This window comes from Python bivittatus, unplaced genomic scaffold (genome assembly GCF_059951505.1).
Source record: "Python bivittatus isolate LINGU-HERP-01145 unplaced genomic scaffold, Pbiv_v1 ctg000480_np1212, whole genome shotgun sequence".
In the NCBI taxonomy this organism is placed as follows: domain Eukaryota; kingdom Metazoa; phylum Chordata; class Lepidosauria; order Squamata; family Pythonidae; genus Python; species Python bivittatus.
Genome location: NW_028277075.1, coordinates 30,526,766 through 30,540,012, shown reverse-complemented (window position 1 = coordinate 30,540,012; position 13,247 = coordinate 30,526,766). Strand labels below are relative to the sequence as shown.

Here is a 13,247-nt window from a genome sequence, read left to right as displayed (position 1 = left end):
TTTAGTTTGTTGTAGGCCGCCCAGAGTCCCCCATTGTGGGGAGATGGGCAGGGACAAGTCAGTCAGTCAATAAATAAATAAATAAATAAATTCAACTATACACTAACTAAAGAAGCTGGCTTCATCCAACTATGTTAACTCATAAAAAACAAACCATAGTTTAAACAAACAGTTGACTTAGTAGTTAAGTAAAATGTGTGAACACAGTGTTTCTGCTTTAGCTTTCACCCATACTGCATAAAAATGACTTCTGCATTTGTTTTTCATGTGAACTGTGATTTGAAACACAACCACAGCAAAAGAAAATATTATCCATCCATCCACACACAGATTTATACAGAAAAAGAACAACACACGCAGAAAGAAACTGCATCAAATGTTGCCCGTTCTCCCTTGCTAAAGGGGCCAGGGAGCGTCCAATTTTTAAGCCGGGTCCTCAGTGAAGCAGGACTATACCTCCCAGAATCCCTTTCATCGCGGAAGACTTATTACGATGAAGAGCCCGAGTCGGAAGGCCAATCACAGCTCGAGATGTGCTTTCGTGAACGTTTCCTGTTGAGAAGTGGGAGACTTTGAAAAGAGTCCAGGTTAGATGGGTGGTTTGGTTTGGTTTGGTTTGGTTTGGAGTTGGGCGGGGGGAGGCGTTCCACCGACGGGGGCATAATTTTTTTTCTGCCATGGAGGGAGTCGTAAAGAGTTCTTTGCTTCGTATCTTTTCCCCTCCCTGGTGGAGACGGAAGAACCCGCGCGCGCTTTAAGGTCTAGGCTGCTCTTTATTGCTGGGCTTTTATCTCGGGGCGTTCGTGGAAGCAGGGGTGCATCGTGGTCTCGCAGAGTCTGCGGGCGGGCGTGGGGTGGCTGCCTCTTCGGGGTGTGCGTCCTGCCCATGAACGCCTCTCCGTGCCCCGGGAGCGTTGTTGGACCGATCCTGACGCTGTAGCACTTGGGCGATAGGTCCTTCTCGCTTCCCTGCCTTCGCTCAGACCAGGGTGACCAGCTCTGCTCTGGTGAAAGTTACGCGCTTCCAAAACATGGACGTAGTTGCACAGCCCCAGGAATGGTCTCCCAGTGAAAGGGTCCTGTTTAAAACCTCGTGCAATCGCAGATCACAGGCCATTGTGCGTCCCAGCCTGAGGGTACTTTTCCTAGGCAAAAAAGTCAGCCTAATGACAACATGAACTTTATGCTGTGGGAAAAAGCAAAGAAGGGAAAGTGTGAGTGGGAAGGAGACATGCTGGAGCTGAATACAATTAGGGGATCGAGGAAAACTCAATGATGGTGATTAATAAGAGATTCAGGTAGGATAAAGGATGTACTTCTTCCAGTGGGATGTAGTTAAACTCTGGGATGTTCTATAATATTTTGGTGGCCATGAACTTGAATGGTTATAAAAGGGTTAGATGGAGCATGAAGATCCATAATGATAAGGGAGCTGTATTGCTTTCCATATTGGGGCAGAGTACCCCTGAATATTGGTTGCTTGAGAATATATGCAGGATAGTAATATTGCCTGTTGATACTGTTGAGTATCACATTGGACTAGTTGGGTCGGATCCCCTGCTTTTCTTCTGTGATTCTTTCAATTATATATATATGTGTTGGTTGATGATGGAGATAATTGTTTGTATTGTAAATAAAGGCCCCTCTGATATCTTACATATTCTAAATGTGCTTTTTCAAATAAAGAGATGAAAAGTGCTAGGCTGGATATTTTTTCATCACCAGCTGCTGAGTAGAATATGTACTTTCTCTCAAGTTAGTTCCTACATGAAAAAAATGCATGATCTGGGAATTTTGTTTATTATTTGTAGGCCCAGCAAAAATTTCATTTTGTAACAGAGGCAGCATTCCAAAAACAGCTTTCTCCCTTTGACTTTTTCTCCCTCAGAGTAATTTTTCCAAAGTAATAATTTTGCTTCTGGGAGGAAAGCTTAACATATAAATATGTTATATATATATAAAAGTTCTGAAGGAAGCAAATACAGTCATTTGAAAGAGACTGACTTCAGCTACTCCCCAAAAGTATAAATAAGGAATTGAAATGTAGTTCAGTTCAATGGGTGAAACAAATGCCCTCTAATGGATTTCATGCATTTTCTTACTTCTAGTACGTGTAACTGCTTTTCTGCTAAGGAAAAGCATCCTCAATGTTGCAGAGCATAATAATCGAAACACAGTACAATGCACTTTATCAGTAAAGCCATAAAGTCACATAAATAATAGTAAAAAGCCAGGCAGCGGGAAGAACAAGTAGTATGCCAAAGGCAGGATTGAAATTTTCCTGAAGTCTAAAGCAGAGTCCCAGGTAGCTAAGTTGATCCTACCTGCAGCCTAAGCGTGTAATAACACTTGGGTATTTACAGCTAAACACTGTTGTTTCTGGCTCAGCTTAAAACAAAAATAGTTGTGAAAAGCTGGTTTTAGTGAACACACGGAAATTAAGCAAAAGTGTCATGCACCTTGAGGCTAAATCTCATGGGCGGAGGGATGATGGAAAAAGGCATTATCCAATATGACTTTTTCTTGAGTCACCCAGGTAATAGAGGCATAAACAAATGCTCATTTGGTGGAGCATGGGTTACTTGTTTACAAATAAAGTATTTTTTCTTAACATCAGCAAGCTACCAAATAAAAAGGTTTATGTGGGTTAAAGAGGGTTCAGACCATACAACCTAGGTTCAGAATGAATGTATGTCTAGGACCAATACACTTGGTTTACTTGCTTGCAACAGGACCTAACTGGTTTCAACTGTTAATTTTGGTCCAGGAGTGGGGAAAAGGTTGCCTTCCAAATGATTTAAACTATAATTCTCATCAGCGTGGCCAGTGGTCAGTCCTATACAGCTCTTAATTCCAAACTTCTGGTGCACCCCAAATTATAGTGATTTAGAGTTTGAAACAGCATAATCTGAAGAACCCTGAAGTAAAGGCAACTTAGTAGAACTTGCTAGACTAAAAAGAAAAAAGAAAAAGACAATTCTCTTTGTTTGAATGCAGTCTGAGTAATGCAGACTGAGGAAGAATAATGGATCTTAAAGAAGGGATTTTACACCAGGAAATCACGGTGGAAAGAGCAAGAGCTGTTACTGGATGGCAAGTTAAATACACTGAGTTGAATGTATGTTTGTTCAGTACACATTGCATTAGAATAATAAATAATAAGATGAAAAATGATTTTATTCTTAAATGTATTATCTGAAATAATACTATTTCTTTGTCAACTGGTTATAGGATTAACTTTCTGGCCAATAATAATGTGAACATGGCAAATAAAAAACTAAGAAGAGCAGGTTTACCTCAAGAGCTTTGTGAGAGACTAAGTCGACATCAGATTGTTACTTGCCAGGTGAGGAAAGTTCTTGTTATATGAAGGAAAATATGTAATAGATGAGACAGTTCCTGAAGTGTGTAGCTTTAATCATGTGTAAAATATGTGCTTGATGCTTGTTTGCAGGATTTCTTATCTCTTTCCTTCCTGGAATTAATGAAACTGACTGGACAGAGCTACTGGAATGTGCAGAAACTTCTTCGGACTGTCAGTCAATCCTGTGCTCCTAGAATGCAAACTGTAAGTATTCTTTTGCAAATTAGGATAGGAAAAAAAGCAAAGTGTTCTCAGCATACGTAGTGTCTTTCTGATTGTATGTGTGTTACATTCGATGTGTTCCATTGGAGGGATAGAGGAAGAAAAATGTTATTTTCTTATAGGAAAGCTGGAATGTGTGAAGTCTCCTTTTTTGCAATGTAAAATGTAACTGTAGCAATAACTGTTTAGTCTGAAACAGTGTTTCTCAACCTTGGCTGCTTTAAACTGTGTGGACTTCAACTCCCAGAATTCCCTAGCAGCCGTGCTGGCTGGGGAATTCTGGGAGTTGAAGTCCACACAGCTTAAAGCAGCCAAGGTTGAGGAAAACTAGTCTGGAAAGACACTTTTTTAAAGGCATCAATACTTTTAATAAGATTTTTTAAAATCTGTCTTCACTAGATAAAAAAGGCAGATAGCCATGCCTGGATTGATATTTCCAAGAACAGTGTTTGAAGAACTGAGACAAATATCAATGTTAAGAGATGTTCTAGATCATATTGAAAATCTGAAAACAAATAATTGCATCTAGATAGCTATCCATCTGGGAGTTCAAAAAAATTCCTAGATACGACATTTCTAATCTAAGGAAAATGGATAATTAATTTTTTTCTTTTTCCTTTCCTTTTTTCCTTTTTAGTTGTTGCTTATTTTGCTTTGTCTATTTTTTTTCTCAACATTCATAAAAAATAAGTTACAATACAGTGAAATCTTAGTATTAACTAACATCTTAAGAAAGAAAGCTTTACTATATAACAAATATTTTGATGTAATTTGCTGTTGCTTCTTAATATTATACTCAACTTTGGATGTAAAACCTAAATAATCTCATGCTTATTAGTATCAACATTTTAAAACATAGTTAATATTGATATAATACCTTTTCTTTTTTTAATCTTTAATGATCTAAGTTATCTAAACATTAGAATGTTAATAATCTCTAGTCAACCCTGTATAAATACCACTGTTTCAAAATAATGTAATGTGTTATAACAATAACAATAAAACAATAAAACAAAAATACTTATAAACTTGATTTTTTAAAAAAATATTGCCTATTCTACCAAAATATTGGAAAGTAACAAATATAATGTCAATTTTGGGATCCAGGAATTGTGGTAAGGATGGAGATATAAGATATTAAAAGCAGGTTAGTTCTGGGTAAATTAGCCGAAATTTCTTATTCAGAACAAAATGATCTACCATATAAAAGAACATATCTTCTTCAAAAGGAAGAAACTTGGTTTCTACAAAGATAAATCCTTCTCACCAATCTTAGAGCTCTTTGAGCATTATCAAGTGCCTGCATGGGGTGACCTGCTAAACATTATTTACTTGGATTTGAACTAAGTCCATCATTATAGACTTTAATCCCATACTATAATGTTAAGATCGTTTAGAGATGCTTTTATGTTTGGTAGCTGCTTAAAGAATGGAAAGCTGTTTGAATAAAATGATCAGCTGTTGCTATGGAGGGATATGAGTGATGAGGCCTTTTAGGGTTCTACATGGGGACTGTTGCTTTTTAATTTATAAGCTATCTTGCGATAGAAGTGAGTATCTCCAGGAAGCTATTCAAGTCCACTGACAAAGACCAAATTATTTAGGATGGTTAAAAGTGAGTGTCTAGGTCAAGATAAGTATGTTTCAGTGGTTTGCTTGTATACAGTGGGGCAAAAAAGTATTTAGTCAGCCACCAATTGTGCAAGTTCTCCCACTTAAAAAGATGAGAGAGGCCTGTAATTTTCATCATAGGTATACCTCAACTATGAGAGACGAAATGGGGAAAAAAATCCAGAAAATCACATTGTCTGATTTTTAAAGAATTTATTTGCAAATCATGGTGGAAAATAAGTATTTGGTCAATATCAAAAGTCCATCTCAATACTTTGTTATATATCCTTTGTTGGCAATGACAGAGGTCAAACGTTTTCTGTAAGTCTTCACAAGGTTTTCACACACTGTTGCTGGTATTTTGGCCCATTCCTCCATGCAAATCTCCTCTAGAGCAGTGATGTTTTGGGGCTGTCGCTGGGCAACATGGACTTTCAACTCCCTCCAAAGGTTTTCCATGGGGTTGAGATCTGGAGACTGGCTAGGCCACTCCAGGACCTTGAAATGCTTCTTACGAAGCCACTCCTTCGTTGCCCAGGCGGTGTGTTTGGGATCATTGTCATGCTGAAAGACCCAGCCACGTTTCATCTTCAATGCCCTTGCTGATGGAAGGAGGTGTTCACTCAAAATCTCACGATACATGGCCCCATTCATTCTTTCCTTTACACGGATCAGTCGTCCTGGTCCCTTTGCAGAAAAACAGCCCCAAAACATGATGTTTCCACCCCCATGCTTCACAGTAGATATGGTGTTCTTTGGATGCAACTCAGCATTCTCTCTCCTCCAAACACAACGAGTTGAGTTTAGACCAAAACGTTCTACTTTGGTTTCATCTGACCATATGACATTCTCCCAATCCTCTTCTGGATCATCCAAATGCTCTCTAGCAAACTGCAGACGGGCCCAGACATGTACTGGCTTAAGCAGAGGGACACATCTGGCATTGCAGGATTTGAGTCCCTGACAGCATAGTGTGTTACTGATGGTAGCCTTTGTTACTTTGGTCCCAGCTCTCTGCAGGTCATTCACTAGGTCCCCCCGTGTGGTTCTGGGATTTTTGCTCACCGTTCTTGTGATCATTTTGACCCCACGGGGTGAGATCTTGCATGGAGCCCCAGATTGAGGGAGATTATCAGTGGTCTTGCATGTCTTCCATTTTCTAATTATTGCTCCCACAGTTGATTTCTTCACACCAAGCTGCTTGCCTATTGCAGATTCAGTCTTCCCAGCCTGGTGCAGGTCTACAATTTTGTTTCTGGTGTCCTTCAACAGCTCTTTGGTCTTGGCCATAGTGGAGTTTGGAGTGTGACTGTTTGAGGTTGTGGACAGGTGTCTTTTATACTGATAAGAAGGTCAAACAGGTGCCATTACTACAGGTAACGAGTGGAGGACAGAGGAGCCTCTTAAAGAAGTAGTTACAGGTCTGTGAGAGCCAGACATCTTGCTTGTTTGTAGGTGACCAAATACTTATTTTCCACCATGATTTGCAAATAAATTCTTTAAAAATCAGACAATGTGATTTTCTAGATTTTTTCCCCCATTTTGTCTCTCATAGTTGAGGTATACCTATGATGAAAATTACAGGCCTCTCTCATCTTTTTAAGTGGGAGAACTTGCACAATTGGTGGCTAACTAAATACTTTTTTGCCCCACTGTATGTTGAGAGAGTGAATGAAGTTAGAATTGCTAAATAAATGGCACAAAAGGAGAGTGAATGGGTTAGCAGGAAGAGGAAGACTGAAAAAGTTGTGGTTGAAAGGAGTTGATGAAATTCTCAAAAAGGGAAGAGTAGTAAGTTTGACATACAGAAGGCAATGCATAAAGTGGTGGAAGGGTATGGCAGAACTAAGGATGCTTTGCAAGTATAGAAATACAGTGAGTGTCACTGTAAAACAGATTTAGCTACATTTTTGTTTCTGTTTCTTATCTCTTTAATTTCTTAGGCATAGTATTTTTTCTGTTTCTCCACATTTTGCATAAAAGAGCTTATTTCAAAAAGGAATAATGTGATGTGTGTATGTATGTGATGTAATGTAATGTAATGAAGAGATCCAAAAGGATCACTTCAAATTAGTGGAACAGGAATTAAAATGGCAAATACAGTTTAGCTTAAACCAGTGTAAAGTGAGGGTTATGGGGGGCCAACAGAACACCTACTATACATACACACTGATGAGTCTGAAATAGCAGTGACAGGCAAGGAAACAATTTTAGGTAGTCAGCTAAATTAAAAGATTCATTAAATATTTGGTTGCTGTAATCTGGTACACTCACTTTTAGGTGGAACCATTTCAAATAACTCCAATCTCTTGAGGAAAAGCAAACCATTAAAAAAAACCCTGAACTTCCCCCTATCTTTCATTTATTTATTCTGGGATAATTTCCTTTATAAAAAAATTCATAGTTCTTCATAGGGACTTTACCAAACCTTTTAATGAACCCAGACTTTTAGGACCAGTCAGAATTTTCCTGGAAAGAGATATCACTGAGTGTGTTTTCCAGCTGTTTTTAACCACAAGGATAGTTATTTCTTTTGAGGTTGTATCTTGCAAATTAAGTTTGTATACTATCCAAAAAAGGAAAATATATATGTTTAAGTGCCATCCTAATATCAAAGTTGAAGTTTGTGGTATACAAATATTTATAACTACTTCAGTCTTTTATATTATCTTTGGTCAGAAAGCTTGGGAAAATCTTAATGAAGACAAGAAAATAAATGAAAGAACTACCAGGAATTTTCTTCTGTATTTTGGCAAGCAAAACACTGCGCAATTGTACTTTTGGAAGAAAGAAATACTAAGCATTTTTCTTAACAATTATGTGTAGCATCTTTTTAAATGATTCCTTATTTTAGGCTTATGAAATGAAAATGAAAAGAACCATCAATCCTTCAACAGCATTCTTGCCAACAACTCTAGAAGATCTGGATAAAATATTGCATGGTGGAATTGCTTGTGGCAGTCTTACAGAGGTAAAAGATGGACATGGAAGTAAACTTATTTGAATCTGTTTATTTAATATATTGCCACTGAATATTCATTTATGGTGTTAAAATATCAGGCATGAACTTCTTTGCAAAGTCTTAGTTCATTTTAAAATCAAATTAATAATTAAAATAATTCATATTGTAAACTTATTCAGCAACAACAATAACAAAAAACATTCTTTCACATACAAATCATGATGGTTGTTTTTATGAAATTGTATCCATGGTAAAGTCAATTGAAAATTGAAATGGCCATTTGTGTGAAATAATTTATAAAATAATGTATACAGGTAGTCCTCACTTGACAGTAGTATTTGGGTCTGGAATTTCTGTCGCTAAGTGATGCGATCCTGAAGCATGTCACGTGACTGCACTGCTTAGCAACGGCAGTTCTGGCAGTCCCCTGTTACTGTCGTTAAGAGAATCATTGCGAGTTGTTAAGTGAGGACCTTACATGTCTGCGACTTCTGACTTCCTGCTGGCTTCCCTGTTGAATTTGCTTGTGGAAAGGTCGCAAATCGCAATCATGTGACCGCAGGGCATTGCCATGGTTGGAAATCCAGGCTGATTGCTGAGTGCCCAGATTATGATCACGTGATGCTGGGCGCTGTGATGGCTGGAATTTCAAGGACCAGTTATAAGTAGCCCTTGTTTAGCGCCCTCACAAATTCAAACAGTCACTGAATGAGTGGTTGTTAACTGAGGGCCACCTGTAGTAGTTCTTGTGCTACCAGTTCTTTTCACTTCAATTTTTTTTAGAGAACCAGTTGTTTAAAGCATTAGTAGCTTCAGAATAATGCTATTTCAGAATATTTATGTGAGGAAATACATTGAGAAACTGCAGGCAGTGTTCAAAGGCATTTTATCTGAGTAGAACCCTGAATTTTTGTTTCTCCTCTTATGTCAAACTCAAAAAGCTTTTTCACTGTGAGGTACTTTGAATGAAAACCCTAAAAGAGAAAAGTGTATTACATCTGGCATGGTGTTTGCTACAAAGACGTACTATTTTTGCAGATTACTGCAATTTACTAACTTCAATTGAATATTGACACTTGTCGATAAGTAATAGTCAATACTATATTTGATCAAACCTAACTCCAGTTTATTTTAGCTATTTAATTATTTACCTTACAGCATTTATAATCCAACCTTACCTGTCAGCAAGTCAAGGTAGTCCAGACATGACACACAAAACATAAGTACTAACACTACCTTTATTATAAGGTTACAGTAACAGTATGTTGCAAGTCTGAAAGCATTTCTCCCCTCTTTTACTTTCCAGAGTACTAGGGAGGGTCTCTTCTGAGATGCTTCCCATCTCCCTTTTCCTTCTGTGGGCTGAGATACCTTTTGGATGACGGTTGTCTACTCTGTGGCTCTTCCTCCTGTCTCCAAAGGTCGTTCCCACATACCATTACACTATCCCAAAGGACTCTAGGTGGAGTACAACATCAGCCTAAAAAACCGCACATAATAATCAACACCTAAATTGAGAAAAAGTATCAAAACCAAAACAGAAAAAGATAAGCTCCAAATAAAATGTGAGATAGGTACCACAGTCAGTCAACTTGGATGAAAGCAGGTTGAAGTAAAACAGTTTTAATCTGTTTCTGGAACTGCAGCAAGGTGAGAGAGTTGTATGTACTTCTCAGGGATAGTATTCCATAAGGTGGGGTTTGTTAAAGGGCCTACTGTTCCCCTGATGCCCCACGGAGCTCATGGGGGAGGGATCTTTTAGCTGGCCTTCTCTCTTTGACCACAGCACACCAGCAGATTTAGTGTTACCTGATGTATCCTGCTGCTGCACCATTTAGAGCTTTAGAGATAATCAGCAGTTTGAACTGGACCTGGAAATCTACTGACAACCATTGCAATAACTTTTATATAGGTGTAATTCTATATTGACTGGGTTGATCTGCCAGTAATCATGTCACTGCATTTTTTTACCAGCTGTGGCTTCTGAGTTGTCTCCAAAGGCAGCCGCAGATAGAGTGCATTGCAGTAGTCCAGTCAAGTGGTTATCAAAACATGAGTTACCAAAGTTGGGGCCTCCTGTTCCTGGTAGGTTTAAAACTGGTGAACCAGCTGAAGGTAGACATAATCTTCCCAGTTACAACTTCTACCTGCTGTTTGACCAGGACCTGTGGGTCTAGGAACACACCCAAATCACGAACCGTCTCTTGGGTGGAGAAAGACAAACGCATGCAGAATACTAGGATTATGTTATGGGACTGCTCTGATCTGAGTGTGTGTTGTCTCATCCAGATCCTCATAACCTCATAAGTGCAGTTGTATTTATTCTTTGCTTCAGTTACATGTTCTAAAACATAATATTCAGACTGCAGTTTTATCACAAGGGAAGAGTTTTTTATTCCATACTTTTGTGGCTACATTTAATAAACTGATGATGAAAAAAATGACTATTCATTCTTATTAATGATGATGTGGTTGGAAAGTTGGAACTCAGATACACAAACAATAAAAAAAAAGTTTTTCCCTACTACCAGTTCTTATGCTTGTGCTCTGAGGGCCAGAAAAATGTTCTTGCACTTATTTTCCCCCACCTTTTTTTTAAACCACTGGTGAAGTTTTAACAAGAAATTGAATCATACCTTTTTGTGGTTAATTAGTGTTTGTCTGGAAAATAATGAACCATTACATGAAAAGTGCCAACAACTTGAATATTGTTACTGTAGGGAGGCATTATGTGCCTGATTTCAGATTAAAAATTGAATAAGATATATTCTATGAATTCTCAACAGCGATGGGATGACATTTTCAGCATTTTGTCTTTTGCATTCACACTATCAGTTTCTGAAATAAAGAATATGGTCAGTCAGATTTTGTGGGAGAGAGTTAAGTCATGCTCATCCATTGAAATCAATTAGACTTTAAAACTCTTAACTCTTTGTAGTTTATGCCAAAATGTGAGATGATGCAAATACACTAATATTTCTCCAATTAATAAAAAAATATAAACCAATACACTGGTTTTGAAAATAATACAGAAATAAGTTTTTATTTTCACTGATGATAAAACTCAAGATATGTACTGTTTGCAAAATTTGTGAACATAAGGACTGACTTGGTAAAGAGCCTTAAAGTTCAGATTGGAAAGAACTTTAGCAGGAAAGATTGCTTGCTGTGTTGCAAACAAACCAAACAGGATTTATTTAATCCTGAAAGAGGAGAAAATATGCTTAGGAGAAGTCTTATCTTTATGTTCCTGTTAATAATCTGGGAGCCCCCAAGTCAAGCAATCAGTCACTGGATTGATTTGATGGTTGTGACAGAGGAAGGACAGTCTTGACAGGCAGATCCATAACACAGTGGTCTGGAACTGTCTGTGGTGAAGTTTGGTTTCGTTCTGTATATTTGGTTGTATACCGTATTAAGAGGAACATTTCTGATAACAACCCTCTTGTTTCTGGCAAGACTTCATTCTTAACTCAGAGGGTTGAAGAAAACATCCTAACAAGCTAAGAGCTTGTTAAATTCTGGCAGCTATTCCAAGCAACATATGAATGTATTTCATAATCATGTTGTTCTGATTTTAAAAGAAAATATTTTATAACCCCCCTTTCAATACTTTTAGGAAAAAAAAAAACAAGAAGGGCCCTCAGAGGGGAAAAAATGAAATAACTTTTATTGAGTTTTCCACCATAACCACCCCGCCCCCAAAACTTCCCATCTCAGTTGGAGATGTTATTACATTCCACATGATACTGGAGCTCCAGTCATTCATTGTATGGATCAGGTTGATGGGAGCTGAGACCTGAATATCAACTAAACATACAGGCTCTTAATCTGTGCTGTAAGCGCTAATTATTGTGCTGTGAAATATAGAGGAAAAAGTGTCTGAAAATAAGAACAACAAAGAGAGCAGATAGAATCTGACAGGTGAAATTATCCTGGTAATTGCATTCACCCATTTACATGTTTGAAATTGAATGAAAACATTCAGAAAGCTGCAAAAAGTTACTCCCTGGGTATAGTACTAACCACAGTGCAGCTTTCTGAAATTTCTCCCTTGCCATATGATATAGCAGGAGCTCAGGGCTTAGGTATGAAAGAGACAGCCGGTCTCAGGTAGTTTTTCCCTGCCCAATCCAGACCAGGAATCACCTACTGAAGGTCCCTTCCTATCACAAGGTGTGGTGGGAGAGGGTATGAGAGGAGGCATTCTCTTTTTGGTCTCCCCTCCTTTGGAATAGCCTGCCCTCCTCCCATTCTCAAAGGCTAGTAAAAACTTGTCTTTTTTGAAAGGATTTTGGGGATTGACTCTGAAATTATAGGCACCAGAATGGTTCTATTGTTCTGTATGAATGTTACATATTAATGTTGTTACTATAGTCTAGATATGCAAAACCTGGTAGAAATGTAATGGGTAGAATGTGGGCTATTGCAAGGAATATATGTGTGTCAACAGAAGTAAAAATAGCTGCATCTATGAGTGTGCTTTTGCATACTTTATTATATGAAAGTAAGAGTTGGGTATGTCAGGAGAAACCTAACGTTAAGTTGAATGTAGTGGGGCCTGGGTACTTCTGAAGTGTGTGGTAAAACAAAATACAATGGGTTCATGAATGAATGGTTGTTGAATGAATGTGGATTAAATATAAACGTGAGTAATCAGTATGAAGATAGGAGATAGTTTACAATGTAAAGAGAATGAATTAATGAGGATTGGATTGCAAAAGCAGTATATGAAAGAGAAGAGTGAATGGGTCAGGAAGAAAAGAAAGGAACTTACATTTCAGTGGAGTTCATGAGATTCTCAAAAAGAGAGAGGTGCAAAGTTTAAAGAATTGAAGGCAATGCAGAATCAGCGTGTGTGTGTTGTAAAAGCACGCTGGTTTGTAAAGGCAGAAAGGAATAATTAATGGTGTTGGTATAAACCAGATTTGGCTATGTTTCCTTTTCTTATATCACACCTTTAAATTCTTTGGTATAGTATTGCTTTTTTTCTATATTTTACTTGAAAGAAATGATGGGTATGTATGTATGTATATATGTCTAAAAAATAACATATTTGGATCTTGGATTATGCTCTCAAAACCTATT

The 13,247-nt window shown here is 37.8% G+C and overlaps 1 protein-coding gene across 7 annotated transcripts in view; it reads left to right on the top strand.

The window, feature by feature from the left end:
* The first annotated feature begins 487 nt into the window (after positions 1-487).
* RAD51B (RAD51 paralog B) overlaps positions 488-13,247 on the top strand; it is a 372,608-nt gene continuing 359,848 nt past the window's right edge. For 6 of the 7 annotated variants that reach the window (XM_088145605.1, XM_088145604.1, XM_088145601.1 and 3 more), the window contains exons 1-4: positions 488-587; positions 3,232-3,346; positions 3,455-3,568; positions 8,052-8,168. In XM_088145605.1, coding sequence (XP_088001731.1) covers positions 3,263-3,346; positions 3,455-3,568; positions 8,052-8,168 — 315 coding nt within the window. In that variant the 5' untranslated portion in view covers positions 488-587; positions 3,232-3,262. Of the gene's footprint in view, positions 588-681; positions 760-3,231; positions 3,347-3,454; positions 3,569-8,051; positions 8,169-13,247 lie in introns of those variants that run through there. The other variant, XM_088145602.1, reaches the window with a different exon arrangement.